Raw genomic sequence first — 13,721 nt, 5'->3', positions numbered from 1 at the left:
CCTGGGGCCCCAGCTTCACTTCAGTGAGCTGCAGCCGTGGACAGTTTTCCAGACCAAAATCTGGGACTTGGGATCTGCCAGCAGCTTTCGTGCTCTTACTAGAGCAACATTTAGAATTTCAAAGAGATGTAACCTCCAGGGCGCTGCGTCAGACCCAGGTTCGGGTGCTGCCCGTGGCCGAGAGGCAGGTTGTTCGCGTGCTTCCTTGGGAAGCTTCAGCGTGGGGTAGAGGTCTCCCAAGTGCCCTCCCGGGGACGGAGGTCAGGGAGGTAGGTGTCCGTGTGGCCAGCAGCCGTCCTTCCTGATCCCGCCCCACGGCTGTGAGAACCAGCCCGTCTCCAGACAGCAGGTTGGCAGGGCTGCTTTGTCTATGCTTGACGTTTTGTTGAAGTGTGGCGTGCACAGACAAGTGTCAGCAGGTTGGCAGGTCTGCTTTGTCTTTGCTTCACGTTTTGTTGGAGTGTGGCGTGCACAGACAAGTGTCAGCAGGTTGGCAGGTCTGCTTTGTCTTTGCTTCACGTTTTGTTGGAGTGTGGCGTGCACAGACAAGTGTCAGCAGGTTGGCAGGGCTGCTTTGTCTTTGCTTCAGGTTTTGTTGAAGTGTGGCGTGCACAGGCAAGCGTCAGTAACCCAAGGCAGTCGCCACAGCTGCTCGACACTGTCCTCGTGGCGCTGCTGAGCTGACCAGCTCTGAAGCTGAGCTCACGCGAGTATTGGTGCCTTCTCTGTGCCCTGTTCCCTGCCCGTGACTGGGTGTAGGCGGCGTAGAGAATGCTCCTGGTCTCCCTGCGTCCGGCCTCTCTGCCAGTCAAGCCACGGAGAGTAGCTAAGCCCCTTGGCTACAAACGGGCCCCCAAAGGCACCTGCCGCTTGCACGGTGGGGCGGGGCTTCGGCAGGGTAGAAGGCAGTGTAGCGTCTGGCGTGGAGGGACAGGCGCCCAGCAGGCCTGAGCGGTGTGCGTGGAGCGGACAGGCTGCGGGTCTGTCCTGGGCGGACGGAGGCCCTGACCAGCCCCCAACACGCCTGCAGTGCAGAATGGGACCTTGGCGCCCACCTCTCAGCTGTCCGTTTGTCCTCTGCCTCTTGCCATGAGCTTGACTTGTAGGTCCCGAGAAGAAGACGCGGGTCCTGCAGCCCAGTGAGAAGATGACGGTGGCCTACCATGAGGCCGGCCACGCGGTGGTGGGCTGGTTCCTGGAGCACGCAGACCCCCTGCTCAAGGTTGGCCCATCCCCTCGCGCGTCTGCGGTGTGGTTCAGGGCCCACTTCCCTCCCGGGGGTGCTGTGTGGGCACGGTGCCTTCCGGGCGGCGGCCCTCTTCACTCTTTGAGGATGTAATGGTCTAGAATTTGCTACAAGACTCCTTGAGGGGTGGGTGGGCAGAGAGGGGCTGCTGGTTCCAGGAGGGGCCTGGATGCTGGCCACCTGACACCTGGAGTTTCCATGTTAAACTCACCTCGCCCTAAACTTTCCCCTGATGGCACGGCCCCTCCACAGCTTCCTGGGACGGCGGGACAGAGGGGCTTTCTGTGTTCATCCTTGGGGTGACCTGTCAGTGCTGGGGCCCAGGGTTTCCTTTCCTCCTCCGGGATGCCCGGGGACCCTGGGGGTGACAGGGCGCGCCTGCCGTGTCTGGCAGGCGTCCATCATCCCCTGGGGCAAGGGGCTCGGCTACGCCCAGTGCCTGCCCAGGGAGCAGTGCCTGTACACGCGGGAGCAGCTCTCGGACCGCATGTGCGCCGTGCTGGGTGGCCGGGTGGCCGAGCAGCTGTTCTTCGGGCAGATCACCACGGGGGCCCAGGATGACCTGAGGAAGGTCACCCAGAGTGCCTACGCCCAGGTAAGGCGGTGGCCGCGGGGGCTGGGAAGGGGGCTCAGGGCACCGTCCGCCAGGCTCACGCCCGCCCCTCGCCTGCCCCAGATTGTGCAGTTCGGGATGAGCAAGAAGCTGGGCCAGGTGTCCTTCGACCTCCCCCGACCCGGCGAGGTGCTGGCGGAGAAGCCATACAGCGAGGCCATGGCCCAGCTCATCGACCAGGAGGCTCGGCGGCTGGTCAGCTCCGCGCACGCGCGCACCCCGGACCTGCTGACGTGCTGCCGGGAGCAGGTGGATGAGGCGGGTGGGGCCGGCCCGTCCCCAGGGTCGGGGCGGGGGCTCTGCAGGGCGCCGGGCGGACGGCCTGGCGTGGCCTGGCGTGCAGCTGGGCAGGCGGCTGCTGGGGAAGGAGGTGCTGGAGCGGGCCGACACGGTGGAGCTGCTTGGGCCCTGACCCTTCGCGGAGAAGACCACCCGCGAGGAGCTCGTGGAGGGCACGGGTGGCCTGGAGGAGGACACGTCCCTTCCCGAGGGGCTGACGGGCGGGCGGCACGGAGTGCCCCGTGGAGGAGAGCCCAGCCTAGCGCCCCTGCCTGGAGGGCAGCCTCCGCGGTCTCCAGAGAGCAAATTAAAACGTGATAATCACAAATGGGTGTTTTCAGGTCAGGGTCCTCTGAGCCCACGGGGATTCCAGCTCCCAGAACGTGCCCTTCCACCAAGGCGGGGGCTGGGACCCTGTTCCCGAGTCGGAGGGGAGGGCAGTGGCCGAAACTCACCTGCCCCCTGGGGGCCTGCGTGTAGGACCCCCCTGGGCCTCCCACGAGGTGGGTGGTGGGCTCATCTGCTGGGGACAGCCGCCCAGCGGGGGCACATCGGTGCTGGTCACCTCACGTGCCCCGGGGAGAGACGGAGAGGGGGCTTTTGGCCCAGTTCAGAAATCCTCAAGGTCTGTCCGTGGCGAGAGGTTCAGAACTGAGGAAAGGAGAATGCTAGCCAGGCGTCAAGCGAGTAGCTGTTAGGGTGGCGGGAGACCAGTTAGTCCTTTTGGAGGGGCCGCGCCACTTCCACAGGCGGGGCGTCTGGGGGGGGTCTGAGCCTGAGGGGTACCCCAGCGGAGCTGCCCCTGTTCTCAGGGTAGGGGCCTTGCCAACCGTGCGTCTCCGGGTAGCTGTGTTCCTTGTGGCCCGTGTTGTTAGGGTCCAGGAGAGGGGGCTCTGGGTTGCTCCACGTGGGAGGACAGCCACCGGGGGTCGTAGCGAAGCTCTAGGGCCGAGTCTTCCATCCCCCGGTTGGTCCTGGAGCGAGGCCAGGGCCCAGCCCCCGGGGAGTCGGGGTTAGTGGAAATGGCCCCGGGGGTCCCCAGAACACGGCCAGGGTGTCGGAGTCGTCAGAACTGTGACAGTAGCAGCAGCTGCTGCCTTGGGGTGGGCGACGCGGGCTGACTGCGGGAGCAGGGGCACTGCCCCATGTGCCCGCCGCTGCTGTCCCCGCCGTGGCCACACGCTGGGCCTCGGGGATGAAATTTTCCAGATCTTTTGGTATATTTGCCTCAAAAATAGAGTTTCCAACTTGGGACAAACACTTTCAAGTTTGTTGTTTGTGAAACGTGTATTGCTGAATTTCTGAGATCTCTGGGGCTCATCCTGTGATGCAGCCTCGAACGCTCAGCCTCTGTGTGTTGCGCTGCTTGGCGTCCTGCAGGGGCCTGTCATGGGGCTCCTTCTGATGGAGGTGGGGTGCCCTCCTTGACCCCAGGAAGGACCCACGTCGTCCCGAGCCTGGGGCTCTGTTCCTTGGGAGGCTGGGTGCAGCCCCTCCGCGGGTCCAGGGCACTCCCCTGGTGACAGCGCCCCTGCCTGCGTGCCCCGTGCCCGCACCCCCTCCAGTCTCCTCAGCCCCCCCTTCACCTCGCACCCCGCCTGGGCCATCGCACCCCGCCTGGGCCATCGCACGGCCTGGGCCGAGGCCTGGCCGAGGATCTCGGGTTAGGAAGGCTCAGCCCCGCAGGAGGGACCGCCCGGCACGGGGCACGCGGCCTGCATCTCGTGGTGGTGAAAACGGTCCCGGTTTAGGCTTCATCCCTGGTCTCTGCTCACAGGCGGGCCCTACCTGGCGGCCACCTCCCCAGGAACCTGCCCCAGGCTGGGAAGAGCCTCTCGGGAGCGCCTCTGCCTCTTCCAGCCTGGGCTTGTGGGGGCAGGGTCTTCGCTTCTTTAACGCCTCGGGAGCCAGGGCGCTTGGCCCTGAAACGTGACCCAAATAAGAGCCCAGGGTGTGTCACAGTGGAACCCCCAGTGGCTTTAGCTGGGGGAGGACCAGAGCGCGGAGCTCCTGGAGGCCCCTAGAGCAGCCAAGCCCGCACGCCGGAGCTCCCACGTCAGCTGGAAAGGAAGAGACTGGTCAGCGAGACTTGGGACAGGGTGCTGTTTTAATCCTGCTGTTTGGAAATGAGATCTGCAGAAGCCGTAGCAAGAAGGATGGGAACTCGGCGGCGGGGAAGACCTGGGGGGCGGGGGGCGCGGCTGCCCTTGCGGGATCCCTTTTAAGTGAAATTCTTGGTTGTGTCTGGAAGACACCTCCGTGTTGCTGCCCCTCATGTGCCCCTCCTGGCGCAGAGGGCGACCCTTTTCCTGGCGGGACGTGCTGTAGCCACGCCCAGTGGGCCCAGCATGTGCCCAGGCCTGTTTTCCTTCCCCAGAAACGTTTCAGTGGAGAAGGGGTCAGGGCAGGTGGCCTTGGGGACTGAAAGCAAGCTTACACGTTTGTTTTAAAACTGTTCTCGGACTCGCTGTCTGACTGGAAGCCGGTTCCGTCCCTTAGTGTGTAAGCAGTGTGTGGAGCAGCCGAGCCTGGCGCCCCCGAATTGGGGGCCAGGCGCTGTGCCCAGGTCCCCTCACGTCCCCATGCCCCTCGGGCTGCTGCACGCGTGTGCGTGCCTGTGTGTGCGTGTGTCAGGTGGGCCGCGGGGACTGTCATGGCAAGGATGGGGGGAGGGCGAACCTCGCCTGCCCCTGCCCTGCCCGGCGGTCTGAGGCAGTCGTGACATATTTGGTGTTCCGAGCTCAGGAGGTGGGTCTGGCTCTCAGGCAGGGACCACGGCAAGCAGGGTATTAGGGTCTGGGGGCTCTGGTGCTGATACTTCCTGGGCGGCAGGAGGGGGGCAGGGTTGGAATCAAGGCGGTTAGGGCAGCAGGGTGTCCCGCGGGCTGGAGCTTGGCACTGCCGTTCAAGACTGGACCCCCGAGACCCCCGGGGGGTTGCAGAGCGCCTCTCACGGGCAGGTCTCTGCTCACCGCACCCCTACCCGGGAGTCTAGTGACAGACGAGGACACCATTCCTACAGACAGAAGTCTCATTTCATCCCTGGGCCTGGTCCCTGATCCAGGGACCAGGAAGAGCTGGACGTAAGGCCACTGGGCTGTGCTTATGCGGAGGCGCCACGTGGGGCGGGCAGCGTCCACGGGGCCACGGCTGCCCGGACCTGCCCCGCCTCGGCCCTGGGCCAGCCGGCCTAGTCCTCCTTGGGCCTCTCCACGGTGAGAAAGGTGTCCACAACGGCAGGCTGCCGCTCAGGGTCGCCGAAGGGCTGCTTCTCACGGTTCTGCTCGGCCCTGGTGCGTGTCCAGGAGGGGGAGCGCAGACAGCCGGCCCTGGGCAGCGGGTGTAGGCCTGGTGGGAACACGGGCTGGGGTCAGTATGGCTTGGGGTCCCAGGTCACTCCTTCAGCTACTGGGCTGGGCCCGTGTGTGCCTCCAGCACGGGGTCGGGCCACATGTTGGGGTCCCCTGGGCACCAGCAATGTGTACATGTGGGTCTGGGTGCAGCCCGGCCAGGGGCTTTCCTGTTGTCCCCAGGAGGGTCCCCTTGCAGCCGAGGCGCCCGCCCTGGGGGTGAGCCTGGCCCGGAGCAGGTGCCACCCCCTCACCCCCCGCCCCCCGCCTGTATGGGCAGTGAGCTGAGAAGGGGGAAGGTCCCTGGGCCCCCATACCCCCGGCGGCTCCCGAGCTGTTTCTGCGGCCTGCGGGCTCCAGCACTTGCCGGGAACTGAGCTGAGGAGGGGCCAGGACTGGTGAACACCACCCCCTTTGTGCTCTGCCTACTTGGGATTAAACCCAAGTAGTGAATTCTGCTTGCAGTGGGACTGTGGCTGTGGCCTTACGTTGGCATTTGAAAAGTGAAATTAAGGAGGGGTAGAAAAATCCCTTTGAGTCGGCAGACAGGTGTGTGAAGTGCAGAAATGGTGAGTGAGATGGTGCTGTGTCGACAAACACTTAAACACGCGTCAGAAAGGAAATCATTTTCCACAGTGGGTCTCCAGGGAGCCGTGCTGGGTGGCCTGAGGCCCCAGGACCCCCTCCAGACCCCGGCAGCAGCCCCACCTGCGGGCGAGTCGCTGGCCAGGTTCTCGTCATCTGAGTCGGCAAAGACCTCGGCCAGCTCCTGGTCGGACATGTCGGTCAACTCGGTGAGGTCCAGGAGGTCAAAGTGCACCTCCAGGGAAGAGACGCTGCTCAGGGGCTCTGCGGGCAGAGGGGCGTGTCAGCGGGGCCAGGTGAAGGCCAGTGCGGTGGGAACAAGGAGGGGCTGACCCATCCCCGGTGCCTGCTCCCCGGGGCGCACCCGAGGCCCAGGGACCCGCCTCTGGTCCCGGGGAGCACGCTGGGACAGGTGGGCGGTACTTACGCCGCCTCTCCGTGACCTGCAGGAGACCTGGTGCCGGTACTGGGACGCCCACCTCCTCCTCGGCCACAGGTGAGTGGCTGCCGGTCCCCGTCCCAGGAATGGGGGTGCCCAGGGCAGCCCTTGGCACCTCGACCTCCTTAACTACCCCTGCAACAGAGAAGGTGTTACCCGGGAGGGGACTGCGGTCTCCCACCGCCACCCCCAGGACGCAGGCTGGGAGGACTTGAGAACCTGGCCCATTGAGCCTTCCCTTGAGGCTCTGGGCAGTGACCGCAGTGGCCAGGGGTGACCTTGGGTCAGGAAGCCAGACAAGGGGCAGAGGGCTTCTCCGAGGATGCTGCCCTTCCCTGTAACCCTGATTTCCAGACCCTTTGCCCTGATTACTTGAGCAGGAATGACCACAGGTCTCGCGGGGACACTTGCTGGTCCTGTCGGAGCCCCCAAGACACCAATACGGTCACCTGTCTCTACTTTTTGGTCCAACCTGGGGTCGGGTGGGCGGTTGTGCATTTCCTTGCCCTTTGGCTCCCTTTAATCCAGAACGGCCCCGGCTCACCTGTCTGTCCCGTGTTGTGTTTGAATCCACGTAACACGTTCTCACATAAAACGATTCCCGGACGGTGGACGCAACAACCCCTCCCCACCGACCACGCCTCCGGACTGGGAATGTTACTCCAGGGTTTTTTCTATGCAATTCTTGTTTTTATGTAATGGCTCATTTCATGTAATTTTTTGTCGGGTGAGAGGCGAGGCCCCTTGGGGATCTGCTTGGTGGAGACTGTGCCACTCAGGGGCGGGCCCTCCACCCCACGGAATGCTTGCTGTCACCAGGGCAGACACTGCTCCGTCACGCCTCCTACCAGCTCCTCCAGAGCGTTCCAGGGCCCTCCGCCCCACACGGCCAGGGGTCCCAGTCGTCTGGCAGGCACGTGCCCTGAGGCGACGGGACCCCTTGGCTCCCTGGCGTCCCCACTGCTGCTCTCTCTGAGCCCCCCCCCCCGACAGAGACCCCACCTGCCCCCAGCTGGGGGACCCCCAGCTGAACAGGTGCTCAGTAAAGAGTGAGGAACGCCCTCCCGCTCCCTCAGCAGTGTGGCCGGCCATCCCGGGGGTCCAGCGCCGAGAGCTGGGTGTGGACGAAGCCACAGGAGCAGCTGCTAAGGGGGGGCCCGCCAGGGGGGCCCAGTGCCGACAGCTGCCAGTGAGGGGTGGGCCTGTGTGGCCAGCAGCCTGGCGGGCCGCGTGGGTCTGGAGGGTCCCCGGCTGGGTGGGATTTGCAGCTGCAGAGCTGGCTGGGTCGCCCCTGGCTTCTAGGAGGGAACCGCTCCCTGGGAAGCATGGCTGAGGGGAGGTGGGCCTGCTGACTGGCGGGGCCTGCCTGGCTCTGCCCCGTGCTGTGTCATCACTCAGGGCCCAGGGCTGGCCCACTGGACTGGGGCTGGGGATCTGGTTTCCACCTTGCTGCCGCATTTGGAACGTGGTGTCTGAGCACCCTTGGAGGGTAGGGTTACACCCCCTGGTGTCCCGGCCCGCCCAGCCCAGCAAGGACGCCTTCCCGACCAGAGGGCACGGGAGCTGGGGTGAGCGGGGAACCTCTCCCGAACCTCAGAATCCCTGCTGAGGGTCGAAGGCCCAGGAAGCCCTTGGGGACCTTTGCTCTGCAGGACAGTGTTCTGCTTCCTCCAGGGGGGGTGGCACAGCGGCCCGGGTCCCCCTCCCCCAGGGCGCACGCGTGCCCGGAGTGTCCTGCTCTGCTTCCACACGTGTCCCATCGTGGTGGGTGGCTGGCTGGCTGGGGGCTCCGGCTAGGTGCTGCCATTCCTCTGGAGCCTCCCAGTGGGGCAGGTGGCTCTGGGTTAATAACAAGAAGAATGACAGTGGCTCATGGTTTTCTGTGCCAGGCCGAGTTCCAGCAATACGTTTTTCAGCTAGTGTCACGACCAGCTACGAGGAAGGGACAGTGGGTCTTGTCCGGTAACACCGAGGGGCTCAGCTTGTTGAGCGGGAGCTCTCAGCCACCACCTGCCGGCCAGCAGAGGGAGGGGAGACCCTGACCTTGCACCCACAGGGAAGCTAGGCCCTGACCAGGTGGAAGGGGACTTAGCATAAAAGCTGGGGCAGAGGCGGGGGTCTCTGCTCATAACGGCCCTCTCTCACCTTACCTAGAAAAGAAAGCGCTATTCACCTGTGCATCCGGCAGATTCCTGAGCGGGACTTGGATGAACAAAATAGGTGATTCCTGCCCTCTTGAGGTGGGGCAGGGCTGGGGAGCCCTGGGGGCTGTGGCCCCGCTTTGGGGACAGGTCTGAAGGAGGGTGGGAGCTGGGTGATAACTGGGGAGACAGCACCATCAAAGGCCCTGAGGGGAGCATGGCTGCCTCTGAGGGATGGCCGGGGTGGGTGAGGGCAGGGGGACACCGGTGGGGAGACACCTCTGGCTCCTCTCTGAGTGAGCTGGGAGGGTTCCGAGCTGAGTGGGACAGACTCTACCTGCATGTTTATGGGATGGGACGCAGTCCAGGTGGGAAGGAGGAAGTCCACAGGTGCTGAGATGGGGGCAGGGCAAGGAGGCAGGACCTCTTCCCCATCCAGCCTTGGGTTAGGGGGCTGGGTATGCAGATACGCCTCATTATAGATCCTAGGATCCAGGGGTTCCAGACAGCCCAGGACAGATCTCCAGCCCCTACAGGCACAGTGGCCTTTTGTACTCATTGTAAGAAGCACATTTTATCAAATTTCAGCATCCCCGAAACAGCAAACCATCTAGTCGATGGTGTCACAGAGCCAATGGAGTATGGTAATGGTGCACTTTTAAAGTCACCTTATGTCTACTTTTTTATTCTTTTCAGCTCCCTTTGGCAGTGGTCTGGTCTTTATTTTGTAAATCCTGGTGTCCTGGCCTGTGTCAAAGCTGTGCAGGGGAGGAAGAAAAAGCAGAAGATGCAACTTCTGGCATCAAGGACACTGATCTTTTGGCTGGAAGGATGTGAAGGAAGCAGGACCTTTGCTTGGTCCTCGTGCGCAGTAGGTGCACCGTAAATGCTGGTTGAATGAATGAGCCCAAGACCCCACCCCAGAGTCACTAAGCGGCTGTGCTAGGAATCACCTGGGTCTGCCTGATACCCTCTCGATAAGCCCTTGTAGGAGGAAGGGAGAAATTCTTCCCGAGTGAGACCCCCTGCTCTTCCTGGGGTGTGAAGCAGAGGAGTGACCGATCACACAGGCAGGCACAAGGGCAGGGGTCCTTGGCAGCCTGGCCAAGCCGTAGGCTGGGTGGGTTCAGCAGACCCCAGGGTTGCCCAGGCCAGGGCAAAGGTGAGCGGTGTTTCTGATGCCCCAGGGTCAGCAGAGCACTGGCAGCCTGGCAGAGCCCCCAGTGAGGGCGTGAAGCCCCTGGCCCCTGCGGGGGGCCTGCTGCCCTGCCCTGCGGAAGCAGCACCCGCGTGGGGAGGCTGGAAGTGGCGGCCCAGGGCCTGGTATGAACGGGTACGATAGTGTTACCCTGTGCTACACTGCTGACCTATTTTCTAGCACATTCGTGCCAAGAACTTGGCCCAAATCTCAAGTTCCCTGCTGTGTGCCCAGGGTTTTGCCCCAAGCATGGAGGAGGTGCTCTGCACATACCCAACACGAATGAGTGAAGTAATGAAGTGAATGAATGAATAGCATAAAAACCAGCATGGCTGCAGGGAGGGAGGGCTGGGCACTGCCCCCCGTTTCCCCGGCCCCTGTCCCTGGAGTCAGCGCTCCTCCTTGGAGCATTCTGAGGATGCCGGCTGGGCCCCGTCTAGGCTCAGCCCCTACAGGGCAGGGCCCAGGCCTCTCTCTCCCAGTCGGACAGACTTGGAGGTAGGTGGGCTAGAGACTTGGTCTCCCAAAGGCACCTTCGAGAAGCACACCCTGTCCTCTCCCCTCCATGTCTGTGCACTTTGATATTAAGAAATTACTGTTAATTCATTTAGGTGCAAAAATGCTGTTTTAATTATAAAAACCTTATCTTTTAGAGGTAATTTCAGAGATACTTAAGGATGAAACAATATGTCTAGATTGGCTACAAATTACTACTGAAGGAAGGTGGGTGCAGGCGGGTGAGCAGCCGGCAGGTAGCACGGGGTGAGGGGCGGGGGGGGGGGCTTTACCATACTGTTCTCTCTACTTGTGTGTGTGCCCCTCTCTCCAGAGTAAGTTCCAAAAAGTCAGCAAACTCAGAAAATGACAGTCACAACTACCCATGCATGACGCCCCCATGTGGGCAGGACGTGGCTACGGGGTAAGAAGCGTGTGAAGGCCACCTCCCGCTGCTGTGGCCCAGCCCCACCACGGTGCCTGCACAGAGGAGGTCCCTGGTTAATAACATGTCTGAGCACTGCATGAGTTAGGTCTCTGGGGCTCCAGTAAGTGACGTTCAGAAATTGAAGGGTCGTTAAGCTCCCCCCCCCCCTCAGGCCTGCCCTCTGCTCCCTCTCTCTGCAGGCAAGGGGGGGTCTCCACTGAGAGAAGGGGACACGGAGCTCAGAGGGGCCTGGCTGCTTTGCCGGCATCCCCAGCCTTTGCTCTCCAAACCTGCCCCATCAAATCCTCGCAAAGCTGCCACCCGGAAGCCCCGGGGTCCTCGTACTGCCAATGGGAAGAAAAAGCTGGATCCCTCCCACAAACAACAAAACAAAGAAAACCCACACCCACTAGCCCCTGAGTGTCTCTGGTGGTGCTTGGAGGGAGCGTGACATGGGCCCCTAGACAGCCGTCTGGAATGCACCTGCCCAACTCAGCCTGCAGACAGAGCAGTAGGTGGACCCACTGCTGCAGGACACCTCCATGGCCAGCATTTTGGTCTCCAGAGCAGGCCACTGGTGTGGCTAGGGGACCCCCAGCGGACCCCTATGTGGTCAGGGAGTGGCTCCTTGGCATGGGACCTCCAGGAAACCCCGGGGGCATCTGGGGCCTGGCTGGGTGGGTGGAGGAGCCCGGCACTTTGCATCCAAGTTCCGAGGCCGATGGCACAGGAAACCCCTCCTGAAAGGTTCCTGGGAGGTTCCTATGAACCTGTCCTAGGAAAGGTTTCCCTCCCACCGGGCCAGGGCCAGAGTAGGGCCAGACTCCAAGGGGAGAGACCCCCGGTACATCTCTACCGTCCCGACAGCTGGCAGGGGCCGTGAAGAGGGGTCACTCCGTGCACACCTGCCCTCCCAGATGTGTGAGCTCCTGGGCCTCGCCCCGGCAGCCAGCAACCCCTGCCGGCGTGGGAGCCTCCGCAGGCGGCGCCAGGTGCGCCCCCCGCTCCGAGCCCCTATCTCAGCCTGGTGCCCCGAGGATCCCGGCCGCGGCCTCCCCGCCCTACACCCAGGGAGGCTCGGCTGGGCCGAACAAAGCAGACGCGCAGCTAGGAGGGCAGCATCCCCCCCACGCCTCGCTGACCTGCATCCCGACTCTGGCCCTGGCACGCCCCATCTTCCAGATCCCCGGCTCCGCTGGGAGGGGGCTCAGGACCAAGCTCTGGGCCAACCACTCAGGAGCGCGCCAGGCACCGCTGCCCGGGTCGGGAGCGCGGAGGACGAGGGGGCGGGGACGCGATCCGTGCGCCCCCCGCCCAGCGCGGGGGCCGTTCCGGGCGGTGCCCCCGCTCGTCTTCCCGGGCGCGGCGCACGAGGCTCCCCCCACTTCGGCCCGGCGCAGGGGGACTCGGAGCTGCCGGTGGGTCTTCACGGCCCCGGGGCGTGGCCGATGTGTGGGCCCAGGGGGAAGGGGCTGCGGGCCGCTGCGGGGAAGGCGCAGCTCGTGGGCTCCCGGGGGCTGGGGCCGCACTCACCTCCCGGGCTGGCGCCCTCCGGGGGCTCCATGCGGCCGGCAGGGCCTGGGAGGGGCGCGCGCGGCGGCGTCGTCACCCGGCCCGGGCGCCCCTGCAGCTGCGGCGGCGACGGCCCCGGCTCCCGGCGCAGCGCATTGGGGCAGCAGCCGGGGGGCCGCGGCGGCGGGGAGGAGCCCGCGGGGCGGGGCGCGCAGCTGCTCCGGGGCCCTGTTCTTCACCCCCGCCCCCCCCCCCGCCACCCCGTTCTCTTTCCCAGGCCCCGCAGCACAGGTGCGGCCCCGCCCCGCCCCGCGCGCGCCCCCTGCCGGCCCCTGCCCCTGAGGACCCTCTCCCACGCGGAGGCTACCCCCTCCTGCAGACCCACCCCGACCTGGCCGCGTCCCCCAACGCTGGCCCGGCCCCTGCGGCCCCTGCGCGCGCCCTCATTCAGCAGCCGCGCCGGCTTCCGTCCGTTTGTTCTCCCCCGCAAATCTGTGGGCCGCCAACTACGTGCCGGCGCTCTGCGGGGTATGGAGGGGCGGGCCTAACACCCTAGGGCCCTTAAGCCAAGAATTGCAGATTGTGATAAATGCTATGGAGAGACACGGCGAGGGGGCGGGAGGGGCGGCGAGAGCGTCTAAGGGCTAGGCTGGGGGCAGGGGCGGGGGGAAGGGAGGTCAGGAGAAGGAGGCGGGCAGAGAGGGGGCCCCGGAAGGAAGGCAGGCAGGGTCTGGGCGTGCTGAGAGCACCAAACGGTTCGATGGAGCCCCACTTCCAGACGCTGGACCCTGCACGAGGCCCTGGAATGCGGCTTTGTGCCAGGCCCTTGGTGCATTAATTCTCCCGGGGAATCCTTAGAAGACGGGATCCTGATTTTCCAGGTGAAGCTGAACACAGGGTAGGCAGCCGACCAAGGTGCCACAGCCGGGCGCTGGAAGCCAGGAGATCCAAATGCAAGCCCATGGTCTGCACAAAGACAAAACAAACCGAAGAAAAGCATCAGGGAGACAGAGTTTGTTCCCAGCTGGGCGTGGAAAAATCCGCAGAGGAGGGAGGTATGAACTTGGTGTTTGCAGGAAAGGCACCCTCCCAGAGGCAGGTTGTCCATACAGCTTCAGCCAACCAAGGGCCTCACCACCTGGTCCAGCTCCAGTCACACGGAGCCCATGGACTTTGAAACGGTCAGTCAGTGAGGCAGGCTAATAGTTCCCATTTTTCTTTAGTTTACAAAACAAACAAAAACAAAAACTGCTAAAATGATCTCATGACCCACGAGGACAAGCCGCTGCAGTTTGTACTCTGTGCCACTCCAAGAGGCAGGTCAGCCCCTTGGGGACAAAGCTGAGCTACAGGGTGGGTGGTGGGAACATAAGGAGGTCAGGACAGTAGGTGGGCACTGGCTGCTCAGACTCAGCTGGGGTGGAAGTTTGTATTGT

At 63.8% G+C, this 13,721-nt stretch overlaps 2 protein-coding genes across 9 annotated transcripts in view; one reads left to right on the top strand and one right to left on the bottom strand.

Moving 5' to 3' along the window:
• The window catches only part of LOC309617717 (mitochondrial inner membrane m-AAA protease component AFG3L1-like), a 35,388-nt gene that overhangs the window by 19,862 nt on the left and 1,805 nt on the right, over positions 1–13,721 (top strand). Inside the window, exons 13-20 of one of the 8 annotated variants that reach the window (XM_082370233.1) lie at positions 1,107–1,222; positions 1,641–1,841; positions 1,923–2,108; positions 6,523–6,569; positions 8,667–8,732; positions 9,350–9,524; positions 11,641–11,765; positions 13,167–13,340. In XM_082370233.1, coding sequence (XP_082226359.1) covers positions 1,107–1,222; positions 1,641–1,841; positions 1,923–2,108; positions 6,523–6,569; positions 8,667–8,732; positions 9,350–9,524; positions 11,641–11,765; positions 13,167–13,170 — 920 coding nt within the window. In that variant the 3' untranslated portion in view covers positions 13,171–13,340. The other 7 variants (XM_082370235.1, XM_082370236.1, XM_082370238.1 and 4 more) reach the window with 7 other exon arrangements.
• Positions 4,228–12,857, bottom strand: DBNDD1 (dysbindin domain containing 1). Its single transcript, XM_082370259.1, has 4 exons — positions 12,307–12,857; positions 6,501–6,647; positions 6,197–6,337; positions 4,228–5,486 (listed from the first exon to the last, which is right to left on the bottom strand). The coding sequence occupies exons 1-4, from the start codon at positions 12,335–12,337 to the stop codon at positions 5,329–5,331; spliced, it is 477 nt and encodes a 158-aa protein (XP_082226385.1). The 5' UTR covers positions 12,338–12,857; the 3' UTR covers positions 4,228–5,328.

The sequence above is a fragment of the Balaenoptera borealis genome (assembly GCF_965194805.1).
Source record: "Balaenoptera borealis genome assembly, chromosome: 19".
NCBI classification, from domain to species: Eukaryota; Metazoa; Chordata; class Mammalia; order Artiodactyla; family Balaenopteridae; genus Balaenoptera; species Balaenoptera borealis.
Note: the sequence above shows the minus strand (reverse complement) of the source record. Positions and strands in the feature narration are given on the sequence as shown.

Excerpts from the sequence above, each read along its gene's own strand:
- DBNDD1 (XM_082370259.1), bottom strand. The coding sequence starts at position 12,337 with ATGGAGCCCCCGGAGGGCGCCAGCCCGGGAG. Across the intron at positions 6,648-12,306 it reads GGAGGGCGCCAGCCCGGGAG|GGGTAGTTAAGGAGGTCGAG; the intron begins GTGAGTGCGGCC and ends TCTCTGTTGCAG. Across the intron at positions 6,338-6,500 it reads GCAGGTCACGGAGAGGCGGC|AGCCCCTGAGCAGCGTCTCT; the intron begins GTAAGTACCGCC and ends CTCTGCCCGCAG.